This window comes from Mastigoproctus giganteus, chromosome 8, assembly GCF_048544385.1.
Source record: "Mastigoproctus giganteus isolate SK-2022 chromosome 8, ASM4854438v1, whole genome shotgun sequence".
NCBI classification, from domain to species: Eukaryota; Metazoa; Arthropoda; class Arachnida; order Uropygi; family Thelyphonidae; genus Mastigoproctus; species Mastigoproctus giganteus.
The window spans coordinates 86,289,903-86,306,361 of record NC_143582.1 but is presented as its reverse complement, the minus strand read 5'-3'; the positions used below and the strand labels follow the sequence as shown (position 1 = coordinate 86,306,361).

General features: G+C 40.3%; 1 protein-coding gene across 1 annotated transcript in view; it reads left to right on the top strand.

Annotated features, from left to right (window-relative positions):
- The window catches only part of LOC150081696 (zinc finger MIZ domain-containing protein 1-like), an 811,610-nt gene that overhangs the window by 227,870 nt on the left and 567,281 nt on the right, over window positions 1-16,459 (top strand). Inside the window, exons 3-5 of the mRNA XM_090378811.1 lie at window positions 1,543-1,678; window positions 7,467-7,580; window positions 8,852-8,957. Of these exons, the coding sequence (XP_090234937.1) occupies window positions 1,616-1,678; window positions 7,467-7,580; window positions 8,852-8,957 (283 nt within the window). The 5' untranslated portion in view covers window positions 1,543-1,615. The remainder of the gene's footprint in view (window positions 1-1,542; window positions 1,679-7,466; window positions 7,581-8,851; window positions 8,958-16,459) is intronic.

Here is a 16,459-nt window from a genome sequence, read left to right as displayed (position 1 = left end):
TTGTTGGGTCTCTAAGGGATTGTTTCCTACTGCAGCTATTTCCACTGCCCTACCATTAATATCGGGATATCCTTGCTTTGATAGATGGTCACGGCCTACAAAAGCACCACAGCTATGAATATACTCGCGGGTCTTCTAGGAAATAATAGTACGATTGTGAATGAAGATCGTTCCACATAAGCAATCGTTCTGCGCGTGACATCTCAACCGCATTGAAGTTCCCTAGATCAACGATTGGTGATGTGATCACCAAATGGAAACAACCCGGAAAACCTCCGAAGCTGACGGAACGTGACAGGAGAGCGTTACAAAGAATCATCCGCTCGGAATGCAGGTCGACGTTGTCGCAACACACACACACACACACACACACACACACACACACACACACACACACACACACACACACACACACACACACACACACACACAGGCTCTCAGTGAGATAACTGGACCATATGTCAGCACCGGTACAGTGTGCAGCAGACAGTCTGCATATTGGTTGCCGCGGTCGCGCTGTCGTCTACAAGTCACTAGTCACCTCGCTAATGCAGCCGCCTTCTAGCTTGGTGTAAATCCTGCCTTTTTTGGATTGTAGACAATGGGAAGCTGTGCTTTGGGATGGTGAATCACGCTACGTGGTCTAGCAGTCAGGTGGTCGTGTCTGAGTGTGATGCATGTCGGAGAAAGCTACGCGCGGGACTGTATTATCTTGACAGTAGATTTGGCGTAGGCAGCGCAATTGTTTGAGGCTGTTTTTTATGGTTTGACCTGGGACTATTGGTTGTTTTGGACAAAACTATGAATGCTGAGGTCTGTCTAGAGACTCCTGGACAGTAATGCGTTAATTATGCTGTGGCAGCACATCGGAAAAGGACAATACTTGTATCAGCTGGACAATGCTCCATGTCATTCTGCTTGTGTTGTAACGAATTTGGTGTTTGAGAACAGGAGCATAGACAGTTGTGGCCAGCCCAGGAGACGTGACCTCACTCCTATAGAGAACCTCTGGGACGAATAGGATCGTCGGGGGGGGGGGGGTGGAGAGACTGCCCGAGAAATAGAACCGAACTGGTCGCCGCTTTGAAGGCCGAAGGGCAAAAAATTCGGAGGATATTTACAAAAAAACTGGTAGAGAGTATACCATAGTGACTCGAGGCTGTAATTAAGGTAAAGGTTTCAGCACACGTTACAGTTTTCCTGTAAACAAAAAGTTATTTATAGATATGCAGGTGTCCGGATATTGATGATAGGGCAGTATATATATTAATCAAAAGTTAATAATGTAAACTCCAGCTGTCATCGAAGAAACTGATGAAGATTCTTCATTTACAGATGATAATAACAGACAGTGGAAAGTTTTTATATTAAATTGTTCTTCACAAAAACAAACAAACAGTGAAACTGTTTCTTTTTTTATACATTGAGAAATAAATATATTTGAGACTTTTCTTGTCTTTTTTCCTGAATCTGTTTTGTGTACTTCTTTTATTCCGAATCTTCTAAGACTGACTCTTTGAACTGATTCCATTTCGTTCTTAGGGCCGGTAATGGATGACTTTCGTCCATCTGACCAGAAGTGAGTGGTGTGGGAACGTCATTTTTGGCGGCAGCGATGGCCACGGCTATGGAAAGGCATATTCAACAAACAAATGAAAGACTCCAATGTATCAAAGATGTAAGTACTCTTTTAAGACAGTGCAATAATAAAATTCCCAGTTGCAAATCATCAGAATTTTTCAGCGAGACGAAACATTAAGTTATTTATAGTTACATTTATCCCCCCCCCCCGATTTCCTTCTCATTGCGGGATCATTAGCCGGCTATCCAGGATATAATTAACAATGATACTGAGTTTTAAATAAAAACTGTTTCTGCGAATTTCACTGTTCCAATTTTATTGTTAATTTTTCACGTTATTGGTTCATTATTATCAGAGGGCAAGCACTAACCCTGTACATTTAATAGATCAGTATTTCTTCTTTTTCTATTTCCCCAATTCTTGCGATCACGAAAATATGCAAAATTTACTGCAGAAGGGAACTCGCTGGTAACGGTGAGATTATTCCGCACCTTGGAAACTGTCTTGGAGAATCCACTGCACCCGGGGGATTCTCCAAGACAGTTTTATAACTATTACGTGAGCACGTACGCATATTCAAAGTCTTTCTCAGCTGGTTATTGCAAGGTCAGTGGCCTTATCATTAGTGTTACATCTTAAGCAGCCTCTCGCCACCTTTTAAAATTGGTGGTATGGAAATCATTAGAGGTCTGTCTCCTCCTTTTCAGTGTAGTGTCAGGGTGGCGGTTGAACATGACGGCTCGTAAAGGCACAGATGACATATTAGCATTGTTACCTTCGGAAGAAAGGTCTTGAGAGAGAGAAAAATCGTCTAAAGGCTTTCACCTACAATTCTTGAAAACCTCACGCTGCTCTTTCCTCTGCAGAGCAATGTTCGTTAAAGGATAGATTTACCAAGTAGGGAGTGGCATTCGTAAACCCTTTTTACGGACGCACAATAGTATCGGCAAAGAACAATTATAAAGAAAAAACAGCCGAAAAATTTCCGCCTAATAATTCCTAAAGCTCCGATGACGGGAAGCGGAAATGAAACTTTTTTAAGTTGTTTAAAATTCGTAAGCGCTAAAGTTTAATGATCAAATGGAGATAATAAGATGAGGAGTTTCAATAGGAATCCACCTTTTTTCCGTGTTGGTTTCTCCTCTGAGTAAATTAATTCAGCCGGATTATTCTTGATTGAAACTTATCCTTTAAAGTATTCACTCCCGAAGAATATCTATACCAAAATTGCTTTTAATACACTTTCAGAAATTTCTGGCGCTATATGCTCTTTACGCGTGTAATCTGTTACAAATTCCTAAACTTGTTCGTGTTTTGATTCGCTTTTTCTGCACAAACGCCGATTTAATTGGCACCGAAAGGCTTTCTGTTGTACAATGATCGGTAACTGCGCCAGAGTAGGTAGTTATTGTAAAGGAAATTGTGGAGCAGAAAACTAGCAAACGCACAAGTGACCAGGCAGGAGTATCGTCTGAAGCAGTATTGTCTCCTCTATCGGCATTATTGGGAATCAATAGTGACCCCGAGTCTCTAACACCGCCTTAGGCTTACGGCGAATGCAAGAATACAGCACGAGGGAAGAAAAAGAAAAAAAACCTGAATAATGGACTGCAGAGAAACCACTTTTAAAGGGGCAGAAACAAATAGAGAATGGTGGTTGAGGTGTAAAAGTAGGTTGGTTTTTTGTTGGCCCGCTCTCCATTCTTCATCTTTATGACATACAAGTAACACAATTGATACGGTGTAATTACGGATCAAGAAATAAAATTCTTCGGCGTAATCATCATGCTAAGAACGGATGATCACTGCTTTAGCCGCTGCACATTACGTGAACCTCGAAATCAATAGATGCACAATTCGGAGCGCGAGCTTTGTTTTAGGTGATCATCAATCACAAGGTTTTTCAAATTTTACTATTCTCCAGATGTGCCCGATGCGGGTCCTGAAACGTGCACGTATAAATAATGCTCCGTTATCAGTATGATTTAGTGCCTTTATTATCTTAAAAGTTTTTAATTTTGGTTACACCAAACACTTTTCTCCCTGTTATTCTCGGGCAATGTTTGGATCGTAATGACTCCGTTAACAATTTTTTTTATTATATTTCCTTCGCGATAAAATATAACAAGAAATTGTTATATTTTATCTGACGGAGCCCTTAAGTAGCGTATCTTTTTGTAAAGGGCGAAAAAACGTGAATATAATACTGGAATGGCGATGTGCACATTCTCTGACGTCATTTCCTTGTTTATGAGGGTGTGTATAGATCTACTTCTGTAGTGACGTAGGTGTGAATAACAGAGTGAGGTATAAAGTTGAAAAATATAGATAGTGAGGGTTATTTTGATCGAAGTAAAAAGCAGTTTTTCGGTATTTAATTTAAATTTAGAGAATTAGCGCATATTCTTCGTCTTGTAAGATGTTTTAATCAGCAGAAATGATTTATCGAGAGCAAAATACATTAATTTTTGTCGTAGGTTATTATTTCCGAGTTTTGAACTGGTTGAGAATGCGCAATGAATTTAGTTGTTGGCGCCATCTTGCGGGTGTTTTTCCTCGTCCTCCCTTTATTGTTTCTGGGTGACCACGTCACTATTTTCATATTGTCCAGATAATTCTGAGGATTATTGCTTCAGAGTGAAGTAACTCCTGGTCACCTGGTAGGCCACCTCATTAAGTACATACGCGCCTTCGGCTTCATTTACACATGTTCTCCATCTGCGCATGAATTTCTGGAATGTATCTTAAAATTCTTTAAAAAAATAACGATGTCGTAGATAATTTGGGGGTTCTCATTATGTGCGCACATTCCGCTGGGACCCTTCAACAGTAATGGACGTGCAGAAATTCCAACGTAAACAAACTCAATCACTGACAAGCAGCGTATGTTGTGATTAACTGTTGGGGTGATTCTCTGAGCCTTCAGCTTGAGCAATAATTTCAGGTCTAATTAAGAACCGACGGGATAATCATAAAGCCACTTTCTTCCTCGACTTGCAAACGTTACTGCCATTAACAAACTGCCTTTTTGTTCAATGTTTCATTAACCGAACATTTTTTACATAGTTTGGACCTTTCGCTAGCCAAGTTGAATCGGACGTTAGATTTTATTTATTTTCCAATAAATATATGAAAGGTGCAGCTAAAATTATTCGCTTCTCGATAAACAAGAAGTCTTTGCTGTCAAAGAAGTTGAGTTTTTAGTCTTACTGGACCGCCAGAAGTGTTTGTTAAAGATTTCTCGGGCAACAGCAGATCACGGAACGTACTCTTTTTCTGTCTCTGTGCCACGCATGTACATACTGTAACTCCAGTTTCTAACAGCCATAAAAGGGGGTGGGTGAGGAGGAGAGCACGGCAACAGACGAGGGAAAGTAAGAGATGCGATGGTGGAGGTATCTGACGGGTCCCATGAGATCACGGTCACCCTCCGTCATGCCTTGTATTATAGCAACGACTGTCAGCGGTATCGATCGGCAGGCTGCGTTGAAGAGAAGACAATATGACATCCTGCAAAGACCGCTACTCCAATGGCCGTCTCTTCACCCTGTCACGTCGACGACTGGCGAACTGGAACACACGGGGTTTCTGTGAAATTGCGATTCGCACGCGCCGATTGGGCGAAGCGGCACCTCCGACCCGTCGGTTGCAGTTCATCCGTACCTTTTTCCCGTAGCTACTTGACGATGGGAGATGTCATCAGATAAAAAGAAAAGCAAAGAGAAAGAAAACAGGCCGCCCTTTTATCTGGGGAACTTGACTCCTCCGTATACTTCATGCTTGGACGGCTTAATAATGTAAGGGTATTTGTGATTCCGCAGATTTAGAAATGAACATGAATTCAGTGGAGAACGACCTCGCACTTATTGTGGCTTAACTAATTCAGATTGTGATCTCCTTGGGTGTATATGTCTTTCATTTTGTTTCTTCTTTTTTATAAAGATTTTAGATTTTGCACGATGTACACAGCGAGCACAAAATGAAAGAAATGTTTTAGAATAAAATACTTTTTTTAAAAAATTTACGAAGTGGAAAATTGCAGTTGTGTGTCACATTTCGGTAAAGACATACTGTATATCTCTGAACAGACTACAGCTTATTGTTGGTCCCTCTTCCTGAGGGACCAACAAGTTTTATATATATATATATATATATATATATATTTTTTTTTTTTTTTTTTTGTGTGTGCGTACACCGCTTGGACGAAATATTAGAACAAGCAGCAAATTGCGTTCAAGTATACTAATTGAAATCATTACAAATATTGTAAATACAGTTACCAAACACACACGTCTAATCCGGTTTCTTATAAAGCTGGTTGATTGCTGAATAGTGGCTGCTTTGTTTGGAAATCAGTAAGTGTGATTTCCAAAAACAGAAGCTTTTATTTTAATGGATGTATCTGTGATGCAGCCATAATAAAATAATAAATAAAAATCACGTGGAATCACCAGAGTAACTGAAGTAACCATCCCAAGAGACTGTTAATTAATTTATAAATTAATTATTTTTGTTAATTATTTAGAATTTCATTATTTTTATTAATTTAATTATTTAGAATTTCATTATTTTTATTAATTTAATTATTTGAATTTAATTGTTTTTATTAATTTAACTATTTAGAATTTAATTGTTTTTATTAATTTAATTATTTAGAAATTAATTAATGCTTCATAAAATAAAGATACAATTTGGGAGGAGAAATTATTTTGATTTGGGATAGCTCTAGCCCTCCCCTTTTTCCTCTGATGGTGATGTTCTGAATATGTGAGAAGTCCTTGTTTTCCTCGACCAATAGTGACGTTTTCCGAGAAGCTGTAAAATAGAATCAAAAATAATCAGAAAGAAATAAGAATGAAAGTTTACACTGTATTTCATATTCGTGTATTGAAGTTTACGTGGAGTTTTCTGACGTCATACACATATAACTGGCATGGCAAAGACAACGTAGAATAATCAAGCGTGTCTGCGCTCTCTTTTTAAATGGAAAAAGTCTGTTCCTCCGCGCGAGACCGAATAACTCCCTTCCTTCTTTCTCTCCAAGTTCTTAAGGAGTTTTTATTTTTATTGGTAGAAATGGCTACATTAGCTATTAATGTAATCAAAAAGTTAGAAAAATATAATGATTTTTAGAGTTACGAAATATCATGAAATTTTTAAGATTAAAATAAATAAATTTTCTGTTTATACTCCGGGACGACCAAACGGTCAGGAGTTCACAAAATAGACAGAATACAAGAAATAGTACCGTATTCAGCAGTCACAGGCTTGAACCCCGGTCACTCAAGGCACGTGTACTTATACACCCACGCGCTGACAACTCGGCTACGGCGGTTTTCAAAAGCGAAAATAAATAATTAACTTGAAAATGCATTTTTTCCTGAAGTCTTCGTTCAGTTTCATCCCAAATATCATCAGTCGGAGTCTTTGGATCGTTTAAGAATGTCATCAGCCCTTAGAGAATCAAAGTACTCGACAGAACACCGAAACATCCGTGCCACTTGGAGTTGCTGTGGTCAAGGATTCTGCTAGTCTCTGAGCTCTGCATAGAGGGCTATGGAGTGCTCCAAATCCCATCAAAGAGTGTGGCGTAGAGCACACTCTCCTTTTAAAATACCACTATTTACAGCAAGTCTCATATGACGAACTTCGAATGTTTCTGGCGTCATGTAGAATCGAACCTGTGCCCTTGCGAATGGCGTTGCCCCTGTTCTGCCGCAGAGGCTGCACATAACGTGGGATGAAGAAAATTGTTGGACATGACCCCGAATTTTATATAAAATATCTTTTAAAAATAATGGTTAATATTCTTTAATAAATAAATGTTATTTACTAGAATTGGTGGATGATTCTTGATTATTTACTAAAACGAAAACTCTTTCAGGCTTTGAGCACAGCTTCCGGCTTCCAGAGTGCAGCTAGGGAACTGCTAGAGTGGTGCAGTGACAGCAGAGCCTTCCAAAAAGTCTTCGAACAAAACTTAATTGGTTGCCTGACAGTAAGTATCGGAAAGGTATTATTTCTTTATATTGTTAATTGTCATAATTATTTTTATAACAACGCAGCACTGTTTACGAGTTCGTTGTAGTCATGGAAACGAGTTCTCTCTCTTCCCCTCCCCCCTGAATTCAAGTGTGAGTTTATTTTCTTACACTACTGTACATATATGAAAAACATTATTCCAACTGAAATGGAGTGCTGTTGGAGACTTTCAGCATGCATTGCTTTGTTCGCGGAATATACTTCAATATGAACGATCAAATAATCATCTTCCTTTGTCTGCTAGCATAATTTAACTTACAAACCAAAGTCTTTATTTTTAAATCCAACAACTGACTTTATGATATCGTTACCACCTGCTAACAGTCGACTGCACGACCTTGAGGCATTTGGCAACATTGACTTGCACTGTCATTCTGCTGAGTAAAAAAGCGTGTGGAAAACGTAGTTTTTGTTTATAATCCACGTGTGTCTGTGTGTCGCCACCGACATTCTAAAGTGTCGAAAAGGTTGTGTCATGTGACAAGTTGGCCCCAACTGTGATATGTACATGACTGGCAGCCATGAGATCAAACCGCCGTATTTTATTTCATAACTGAAACAGTCCCGCGTATACGACTATTCAGCCAGCGCCATCTAGGAGCCTAAATATTAAATGTTATCAACTAAAACACTATTACTTGATTATAGTAGAGAACAAATTTAGTGAATAGAATTTCTGTGCGGCTTACAAAAGAATACCTTTCTGGGAAGCGGCAGAGGTATTCTGTATTGTTATTTCAATAAACATTATTTATCTACATATATCTCAATTTCAACTTATAGGTTCGCTGTGGCCTTTGACACGTTGTTCCTACTGGATGATAATAGGTTGTATGATGTACTTCTACTGACACATTGCACATTTGCTTCTTAAACTTGGAGAGCCGTTCTGGCTTCTGACTTCACCAATCCGTTATTGAATGGGCTTCGATTGACAGAATCGTTAAATGGGTGCTTTGGTCCATGCACATGGCAAAGGCTAAATTGGTCATTCGCCATAATGGTTAAACTCCCGAACTTGTTCATACAACTGTCATTAATTCATCGACCATATGTGTACACACGGCCTATCTCTTGTAACTGTTGATGTAAGCTGATCAGAATGGACTTCAAATATAATAAATAAAGCTTTGGTCTTTTGTAATGTTCTGTGTACTGGCATATATCAGTATTGCGATTAATACGAGGTGAGATAATGCAGAAGTTTGCTCTCCCTGTTTTTTGCAGGTGGTGAGTAGAGTCGCAGCTCAGCAAGGCTTTGATCTTGACCTTGGCTACAGGTTGTTGGCTGTATGCGCAGCACAGCGGGACAAATTCACTCCAAATTCAGCAAGTAAGTTTCTTTTTGTTTATATTCAGTTATATGTTGAGGTAAATTGTAAAATTTAGTGATAATTGAACTAAAAAGTACGATATGAAACTATTTTTTTTTTTAACTTGCATGTCACAATAGTGGTTCAGAAACCACTTTCACATTTTGTTTTTTTCCACGCTTAAATGTATTTTTTTAAATACTGGCCATTGATTCTGAGAGTAGAAGCTACGATTCCATTGTAAAATCAGAGAATACATCAAACCTTATTTTATATTACGTTGTCGTTTGTGTTTTGGAACACCAGTTTTGCGAAATAAGTCGCCCTACGGTGGAGTTACAAACGACATCATTATGAAAGAGGTTAATAACACTAGCCAACACGATTTTTACCTCCAAGAACTTAAATGCTGTTTTTAACCAATTTTTCTGCGTAGATTTTGAAAATCACCATGATAGTTTCACATCACGTCACAGTTATTAAATATAGAGGAAATTAGAGGAAGTTACTTTTTGCCAAAATATGCCAATTTCGCATAATCTGCCAGTAATGTATGACATTGATTTATTTTAAGAGATATAAGCTAATTCTCTGTGACATTACAAAACTTTCTTATTCTTTTTATTTCGGATGTGAAATTGGTGATTAAGACAAGCCTTGGGCGCCTCACAATTGCTGTATTACCTGTACGACAAACCTTAGGAAGTGGTTACATGGCAAACTCAAAGCGTTACCTTTTGCAGTCCTTATGGTTTGGCGAGAACCATCTAACCACATTAATTATTGTTACTTATGTATGACAAATATATCTGGTATGTCTGAAAAAAGAAAACACGCTATAATATATCCAAATATACCTTCTCCAATTCGGCCCGTTCCACATAATTACAATTTGCTGGTACCCTGCCCCCCCCCAAAAAAAATTGGGATAACAGTAGTGGGGAAGATAATAGTGATAAAGTTCAGTGTAAATGTACTTCACTACCTGAGCTTACTGGTGAAGTAGAGGCTTCCTTGGAAGCCTCGACTTCACCAGTAAGCTCAGGTAGTGAAGTACATTTAATTAATCAAACAAGATGAGTTGAATGATTTGGTTCGAGACTTAAATTTGCCGAAAGAACAAGCTGAACTGTTAGGTTCTAGGTTACAGCAGTGGAATATACTCACAGCGCGAACAAAGATTTCAGTGTTTCGAAAAATACATACGTTTTTGAAATGTTTTGCGATGGAGGACAGTATGTGTTTTTGCAAAGACATTATTGGACTTCTGAAAGAACTAGGTGTCGTGCATAAGTCAAATGAATGGCGTTTATTCATAGATGCCGCAAAATTAAGTTTAAAAGCAGTTTTGCTTCATGATAGCAAGGAATTTCATCAGTTCCTGTGTTTCATTCAGTTGGACTTAAAGAAAGTCATGAAAGCCTGCCTAAGGTTCTACATACTATAAAATACCAGGATAACGGTTGGGCCATATGCAGTGATCTCAAGGTTATCGGTTTGCTTGTTCGTTTGCAGGGGGGGGGGGGGGGTTACAAAATATTGTTTTTTTTTTTTTTTTTTTTGTTTTGTTTTTTTTCTGTTTGTGGGATAGCCATGCGACAGAAGAACACTATATTGTGCAACATTGGGAAAAGCAGGACGAGCTCATACCAGGAAAATGTAATGTAAAATATGTTCCTTTAGTGCAGTGGTTTTCAACCGGGATGCCGCTGCACCTTAGGGTGCCCCAACAACATTCCAGGGGTGCCACGTAATTTGGGTTTAAGTAACTTAAGTTTTTTTAATTTATATGTTTATTTCATTAAAAAAGGTGTACAGTATCTTTTTAATTTTGTGGTGATCTGTATAATTGATGTTTATTTAGTACCTCTATATAAAGAATAAAATTATTATTATATATAATTTGTATTATGAATTGTAATTTTGTTTATAGCTATATTATTGTAATAACTATCATATAATATATTTTTTTGAATATTGGAGATATATATATATATGAGAGAGAGAGAGAGAGAGAGAGAGAGAGAGAGAGAGAGAGAGAGAGAGAGATTGAATCGGATCTAACAGGCAGAAAATTGAGTAGGGGTGCCACAAAATAAAATAAATTATTTAGGGGTGCCGTTATTAAAAAAAGGTCGAAAACCACTGCTTTAGTGCAATCAAACAAGGTTCTTAAATCCTGCATATCAAACTTGGATTGATGAAAAATTTCGTGAAGGGACTAGATAAAGAAGGAAACGGATTTACATATTTGAGAAGTGTTTCATAATTTGACATGTTCCAAACTGGCAGCTTGGCGATGATTTAAGGTGGTATGGTATTTTGGGTAATAGGAAAGAAGAAAACTATGAAATGTTGGTGTCTAATTTACTGGAGTGCTACAAAAACATGGGCTGTCGAATGTCGTTGAAAATTCATTTTCTTCATTGCCATCTCGAATTTTTCCCTGAAAATCTGGGAGATGTGGGCGATGAACTAGGGAAACGATTTCATCAAGATATTTCCCCGATGGAAAAGCGGTACGAAGGTCGCTGGAATTCTGTAAGTATGGAGGATTACTGCTGGTTCCTTGTGAGGGAGAGTAAGAAGGAATACAAGAGAAAATCCCTTAGTAGCAAACATTTTTAAGGACAATTACAGGTATGCTGATTATATATTATTAAAATATACTGTAACTACATACAGGAACTCCCCGACTTACGTAATACTCGACTTGCGCAAATTCAGTTTACGTAGTTTTTGTCTGCCGGTGCAAACTGAAAAAAAATATGGAAACGTCATTTGCATATGTAGGGATAAATATGGAGGTATTGAAAATATCGTAATGTGAACCCAATAATACATTGTGTGTGTGTGTGTTTTTTTTTTTTTTTTTTAATTCGTTCTAAGTCCTTGGAAGTCGAAAATTTCGCTATATTACTAAGCTATTTATCTCTCTAAATGGTCATATTTATAATGGGAATTGCACTACCCTTTCATCGTTATCATATGTTCCTGTTATAAGAATCAATTTTGAACGCCTTTGTGATATTTTTCCTAAAGCACGTTTCTGGAGGTCACAACCAAACGCAATATGCACTTTCCAGTTTATTGGGCTTTTCTGTTAGTGCATCTAATTATAAACGGGTAGTAAACTCGATCTTATTGCATTTGCGATAATACCGATAACTGCAATGTGTGTCTTTTTATGTTATTGTAGTGAAATGTGTTTTCCCCCTTCCATGAAATCTTCAATCATATAAAAAACAAAATTTCAGAAACTTCTCTTCATTCCTATTTAGGTATTACAATGATGGCCACGGAAAGTGCAAGTAAGTGGAGGTAGTGCCAGGAAGCGAAACAAAATTGATTTAGAAATGAAGGTGAAAATGATTAAGAAGTATGAAGCAGGACAAAGTTTGTCATCTATTGCAAGGGAATTAGGTCTCACTGCTTCAACAGTGAATACTATTTTAAAGAACATAGTGGCATAGTGTTTTGTGAAAGGCGCCACCTGTGGTTTCCCACATCTGCACCATGGTACTTTGTAAAGAAGTACAAAATCTCTGTAAAAGCCAGAAAAAGTGTGGTGTCTGGTTTCTGTCAGAGTAGTGTTATTTTTTGTTGTTGTGTCTCTGGCTGCTTGGCCGCAGAGCCCCTAGTGGGACCCCACGTTGCCCGCCACCACCACTGGGAGGTGAGCCAGGCTGCCCATTATACTCTGGCTGGCCTTTGCCAGGGTTGCCTAAGCTTCCTGACAAAGGTCAAGTGAAAAAAAAATAATAATAAATTAATAAATAAATAAATAAAAAAAAATAATAATAAAAAAATAATAAATAAATAAATAAATAAAAAATATATATATTAAAAAAAAGTGGGGGAGGGGGAGAAAACAGAGCAGGAGTACAAGTTAGAAGGAACAGAAAGAGGGAAAGGAGGACGGACTGAAGTTAAGGAGCAGTCCGCTCTTTGTGAGGTGAAAATAGGGGTCTGGGAGTGGGAGTTAAAGTAGCAGGGGACAGGTGCCCTTGCATGATTACCAGAGGCCAATGGACTCTGTATTCCGCACTTAGAAGTTCTCCAGAGTGCCACCAATCCCGCACCAGAACGGTGCCAGCTGACCCTACCCTATAAGGGGTTTGCAGCAGTATCCCGCACTCGATGAGTGCCAGCAGTCCAGCACCAGAATGGTACCAGCAGTGTTCTTACCCATAAAGGATTAGCAAGTTGTCAAGGCAGTGTCCTCTAGCGGAGAAGGAGCTAACCCACGCCAGTCTGATTCAGGCCTTGGGCAGCATGATCCAATGTTGTCATTTCAGCAATCTTGGCTAGCCTCAGTGCGAAGATTTCCTGCGCATACACAGTTAGTGCCCTGTACGTGTTTTCATCGAGCAGCAGCGAGGACTCTTGGTTACGTGGATTCCTTTGAATTGCGGTAGCAAACTTGATTCTACTGTTGTCATAGGCAGGGCACTCATACATGAGATGCCCCCAGGACTCTTCTTCTCCACAATGGCACCGCCGGTCTCTTTCAATCCCCATAGCTGTGAGTTTCTGACGGAAGGGGCCGTGTCCAGTGATAATAAACGTCATGTGCAGACCAGGTGAGAATCAGGGAGGGGGCTCTGGGTGAGTATGGTTTATATTTGGGAGGAATCGCCTCGTGATGTCTCCTTTCTGCGTGGTTTCCCAGCTCTGTTGCCATATCGCTTGTAGGTGTTGGGTGATTCTCCTCTTCTCTATCTTGGGATCATTTGCAAGATCCAGCTGGAGATTTACTATTTCAGCTGGTGTTCCTTTCCTAAGGTGGTAATATAGGCCTCGCCTGACTACTTCTAGGTAGAGTGGCTGACAACCTGTTAGAACTTGCAAGGCAGGGGTGTTAACAGTGCGGCACGCCCTACTAATTGATAGCAGCATGAATCTTTGAATTGTATCCCGCTTCTGTTTGTTTTTTGTTAGTGTAGCTTGTCTATACCAGGTGGAGGCACCATAGCAAACAATCGGGACATATACTGCTTTGTATATGAGGGTCAGAGCTTTGTGCTTCAGGCCCCAGTCGGCTCTGCTCACCCTCCTGATCGTGGCGGCATACTTCCGGATTTTGGTGGCTAGATATTTCAGGTGGTTATGGAAATTAAGACCCGAGTCAATGTAAATACCTAAGTACTTAACTTCTGTGTGCAGTCGGATGGGGGTGAAGTTTAATTTCATCGTAGGTGGTCTTCTAATTTGTAGTCTGCCCTTGAGGAGAATGGATTTTGTTTTTTCTGCCGAGATGGTAAGGTTGTGCAAGGCTGCCCAGTTCTGGAGCTTCACAAGCGCCGCATTTGCAATAATTTCCAAGGACGACCTAGTGTCCGCACGCACTAACAGGACAAGGTCGTCCGCAAAGGCCAAGGGCTCAGCCCCCCCCCCCCAAGGTCCAAGCCCAGGAACTCGTCCAAGACAATAGACCAGAGGAACGGGCCAAGCACAGAGCCCTGCGGACATCCCCGGTGGATGAATCTGGTAACTGTCTGATATTTGTTAGTAACTCGTACTTTTCTGTTGGTTAGATAAGACTTCAAACTGTTATATAGATTTTTAGAAACATTTGAGTGCCGAAGTCTCTGAAGAACGCTGGGCCACCACAGGCGGTCGAAAGCTCCAGCAAAGTCCACCAATATAGCAAGAGAGTACTTGAAAGCTGAGTGCGTTGCTTGGTGATTAGATTGTTGATAGCGTCTTCAGTGCTGCAGCCTTTTTTAAAGCCATATTGTTTTTCTGAGGAGAGTTGGTGTTCCTCGTAGCAGGCAGAAAGTCGAAACAAGAGTAGACGCTCCAGTAGTTTGGCCATCACGGAGAGTAAGGCAATCGGGCGATATGAGGCTGGGTTCTGTGGTGACTTGTCCGAGTTTTTCAGAATTAGTTTTAAGGTTGCAGTCTTCCATGAAGCTGGGAAGGTGCCCTCTGCCAGGCACTTATTCTGTAGGCTTAGAAGTATAGCTGGGCAGGCCTCAGCGAATTTTTTGAGAACTTCTACTTCCAGCAGGTCTGCACCTGGTGTTTTTCCATCTTTCATCTTGTTAATTGCCAGGTCCATCTCAAAGCCGGTGAACGGGGGCTCCACCGTTTCTGTGTGGTATTTTAAATTCTGGTTGATAATTTCTTGTTGCTGTTGCGTCAAGGGTGCCTCTTCAACAGGGTAAATGGTATCAAGAATGTTATTTATAGTGTCCTCCCAGGTATAGGTGGAAGTACCGTCTATTTTCAGTGTTGTATCAAGCACCTCACCACGTGGTAATTTATTAGTTACAATTTTGAAAACTATGCCCCAGGGGTTCTCATTTCCGGAGATAGACACCAGAGTTTGCCACGATTGCTTTTTGTTTTTGCGAATTTCTTTAGTATATTCAGTTCTGACTGTGCGGTAAGCTTCCCTGGCTGCCGTAATCTCTTGGGAGGACATCGTCGCCCTTGCCCGCTGGAACATTTTCCTAGCATGGTGGACCCTTCTTCTTAGATCGTCTAGCTGGTGGTTCCACCAAGGGACAGCATACCTGTAGGGCCTTCTGCGTGGGATGGAAAGGTCGCAGACGCTTCTGATAGTAGCGGTAATGCTTTTTACACAGTCATCCGGAGTTTGTGTGTCAAAGAGTGGAATATCTTCAGGGAGTCTCGTTGACAGTTCAGTTCGAAAGCGCTCCCAGTCAGCCTTCTTGACGTTATAACGTATCACATCTCTGGGGACTGGAGGGGTACGTTCCAGAGAGTGAACCAGGGAGAATGAAATCGCTCTGTGGTCCGACGTAGTCCAGGATTCTTGAACAGTCCATCTGGCGAGCTTGCCAGCAATATCTGGAGTCGCCGCTGTAACGTCAATGTTGCTTTCCCAGAGGGGGCCGCTGTAGGTGTGGAGATGACCAGGGCGGTTTATAACTTGAAGTCCTGTTGTGAGGAAGAAATCTTCAAGTCGTGCACCATTCCTATGAGCAGACCTGTCAGGTGTGTGACTGTGCCAAAGCACAGATCGGCAGTTTGCGTCCATGGCTATTAGCAACCGCCCCCCTGAAAGAAGTTGGAGAGCTGTCTGGATAGTTGAGAGTTGAGATTGCTGGGGCAATATCTTCTCCAGGATGGGTATATAAGGACAACAAGAAGAGGGGGCCCAGCGGAGTTAATTTGTGCGCAGGCACTGTTTGCAGTACAGAGTGGCGTTATCTTGGTGGTAGTGATATCTGGATTTCTGACTATTATTGCAGCCCAAGGGTTCTCTGTTGTGCAATAAACTGTTTTGTATGTTGCAGGATACCCTGTAACCACTCCCGACCGGATATAGGGTTCTTGAAGTAGGACCACATCTATTTGATTTTCCTCTATTTTTACTTTTAGCTGGTCGGCTACCCCCCTAGCTCTCTGTGCATTTTGTTGGACAATTCTTATTTCTTTGTAGTTATTGGTTAAAGGAGCTCTATCCATAGTTGATTCTCATTTGGTACAGACTTTTAGCTTTTAGGTATACTGGACAGTTTCCATCCCTGATTGAGTGCTGGTGGGGCGC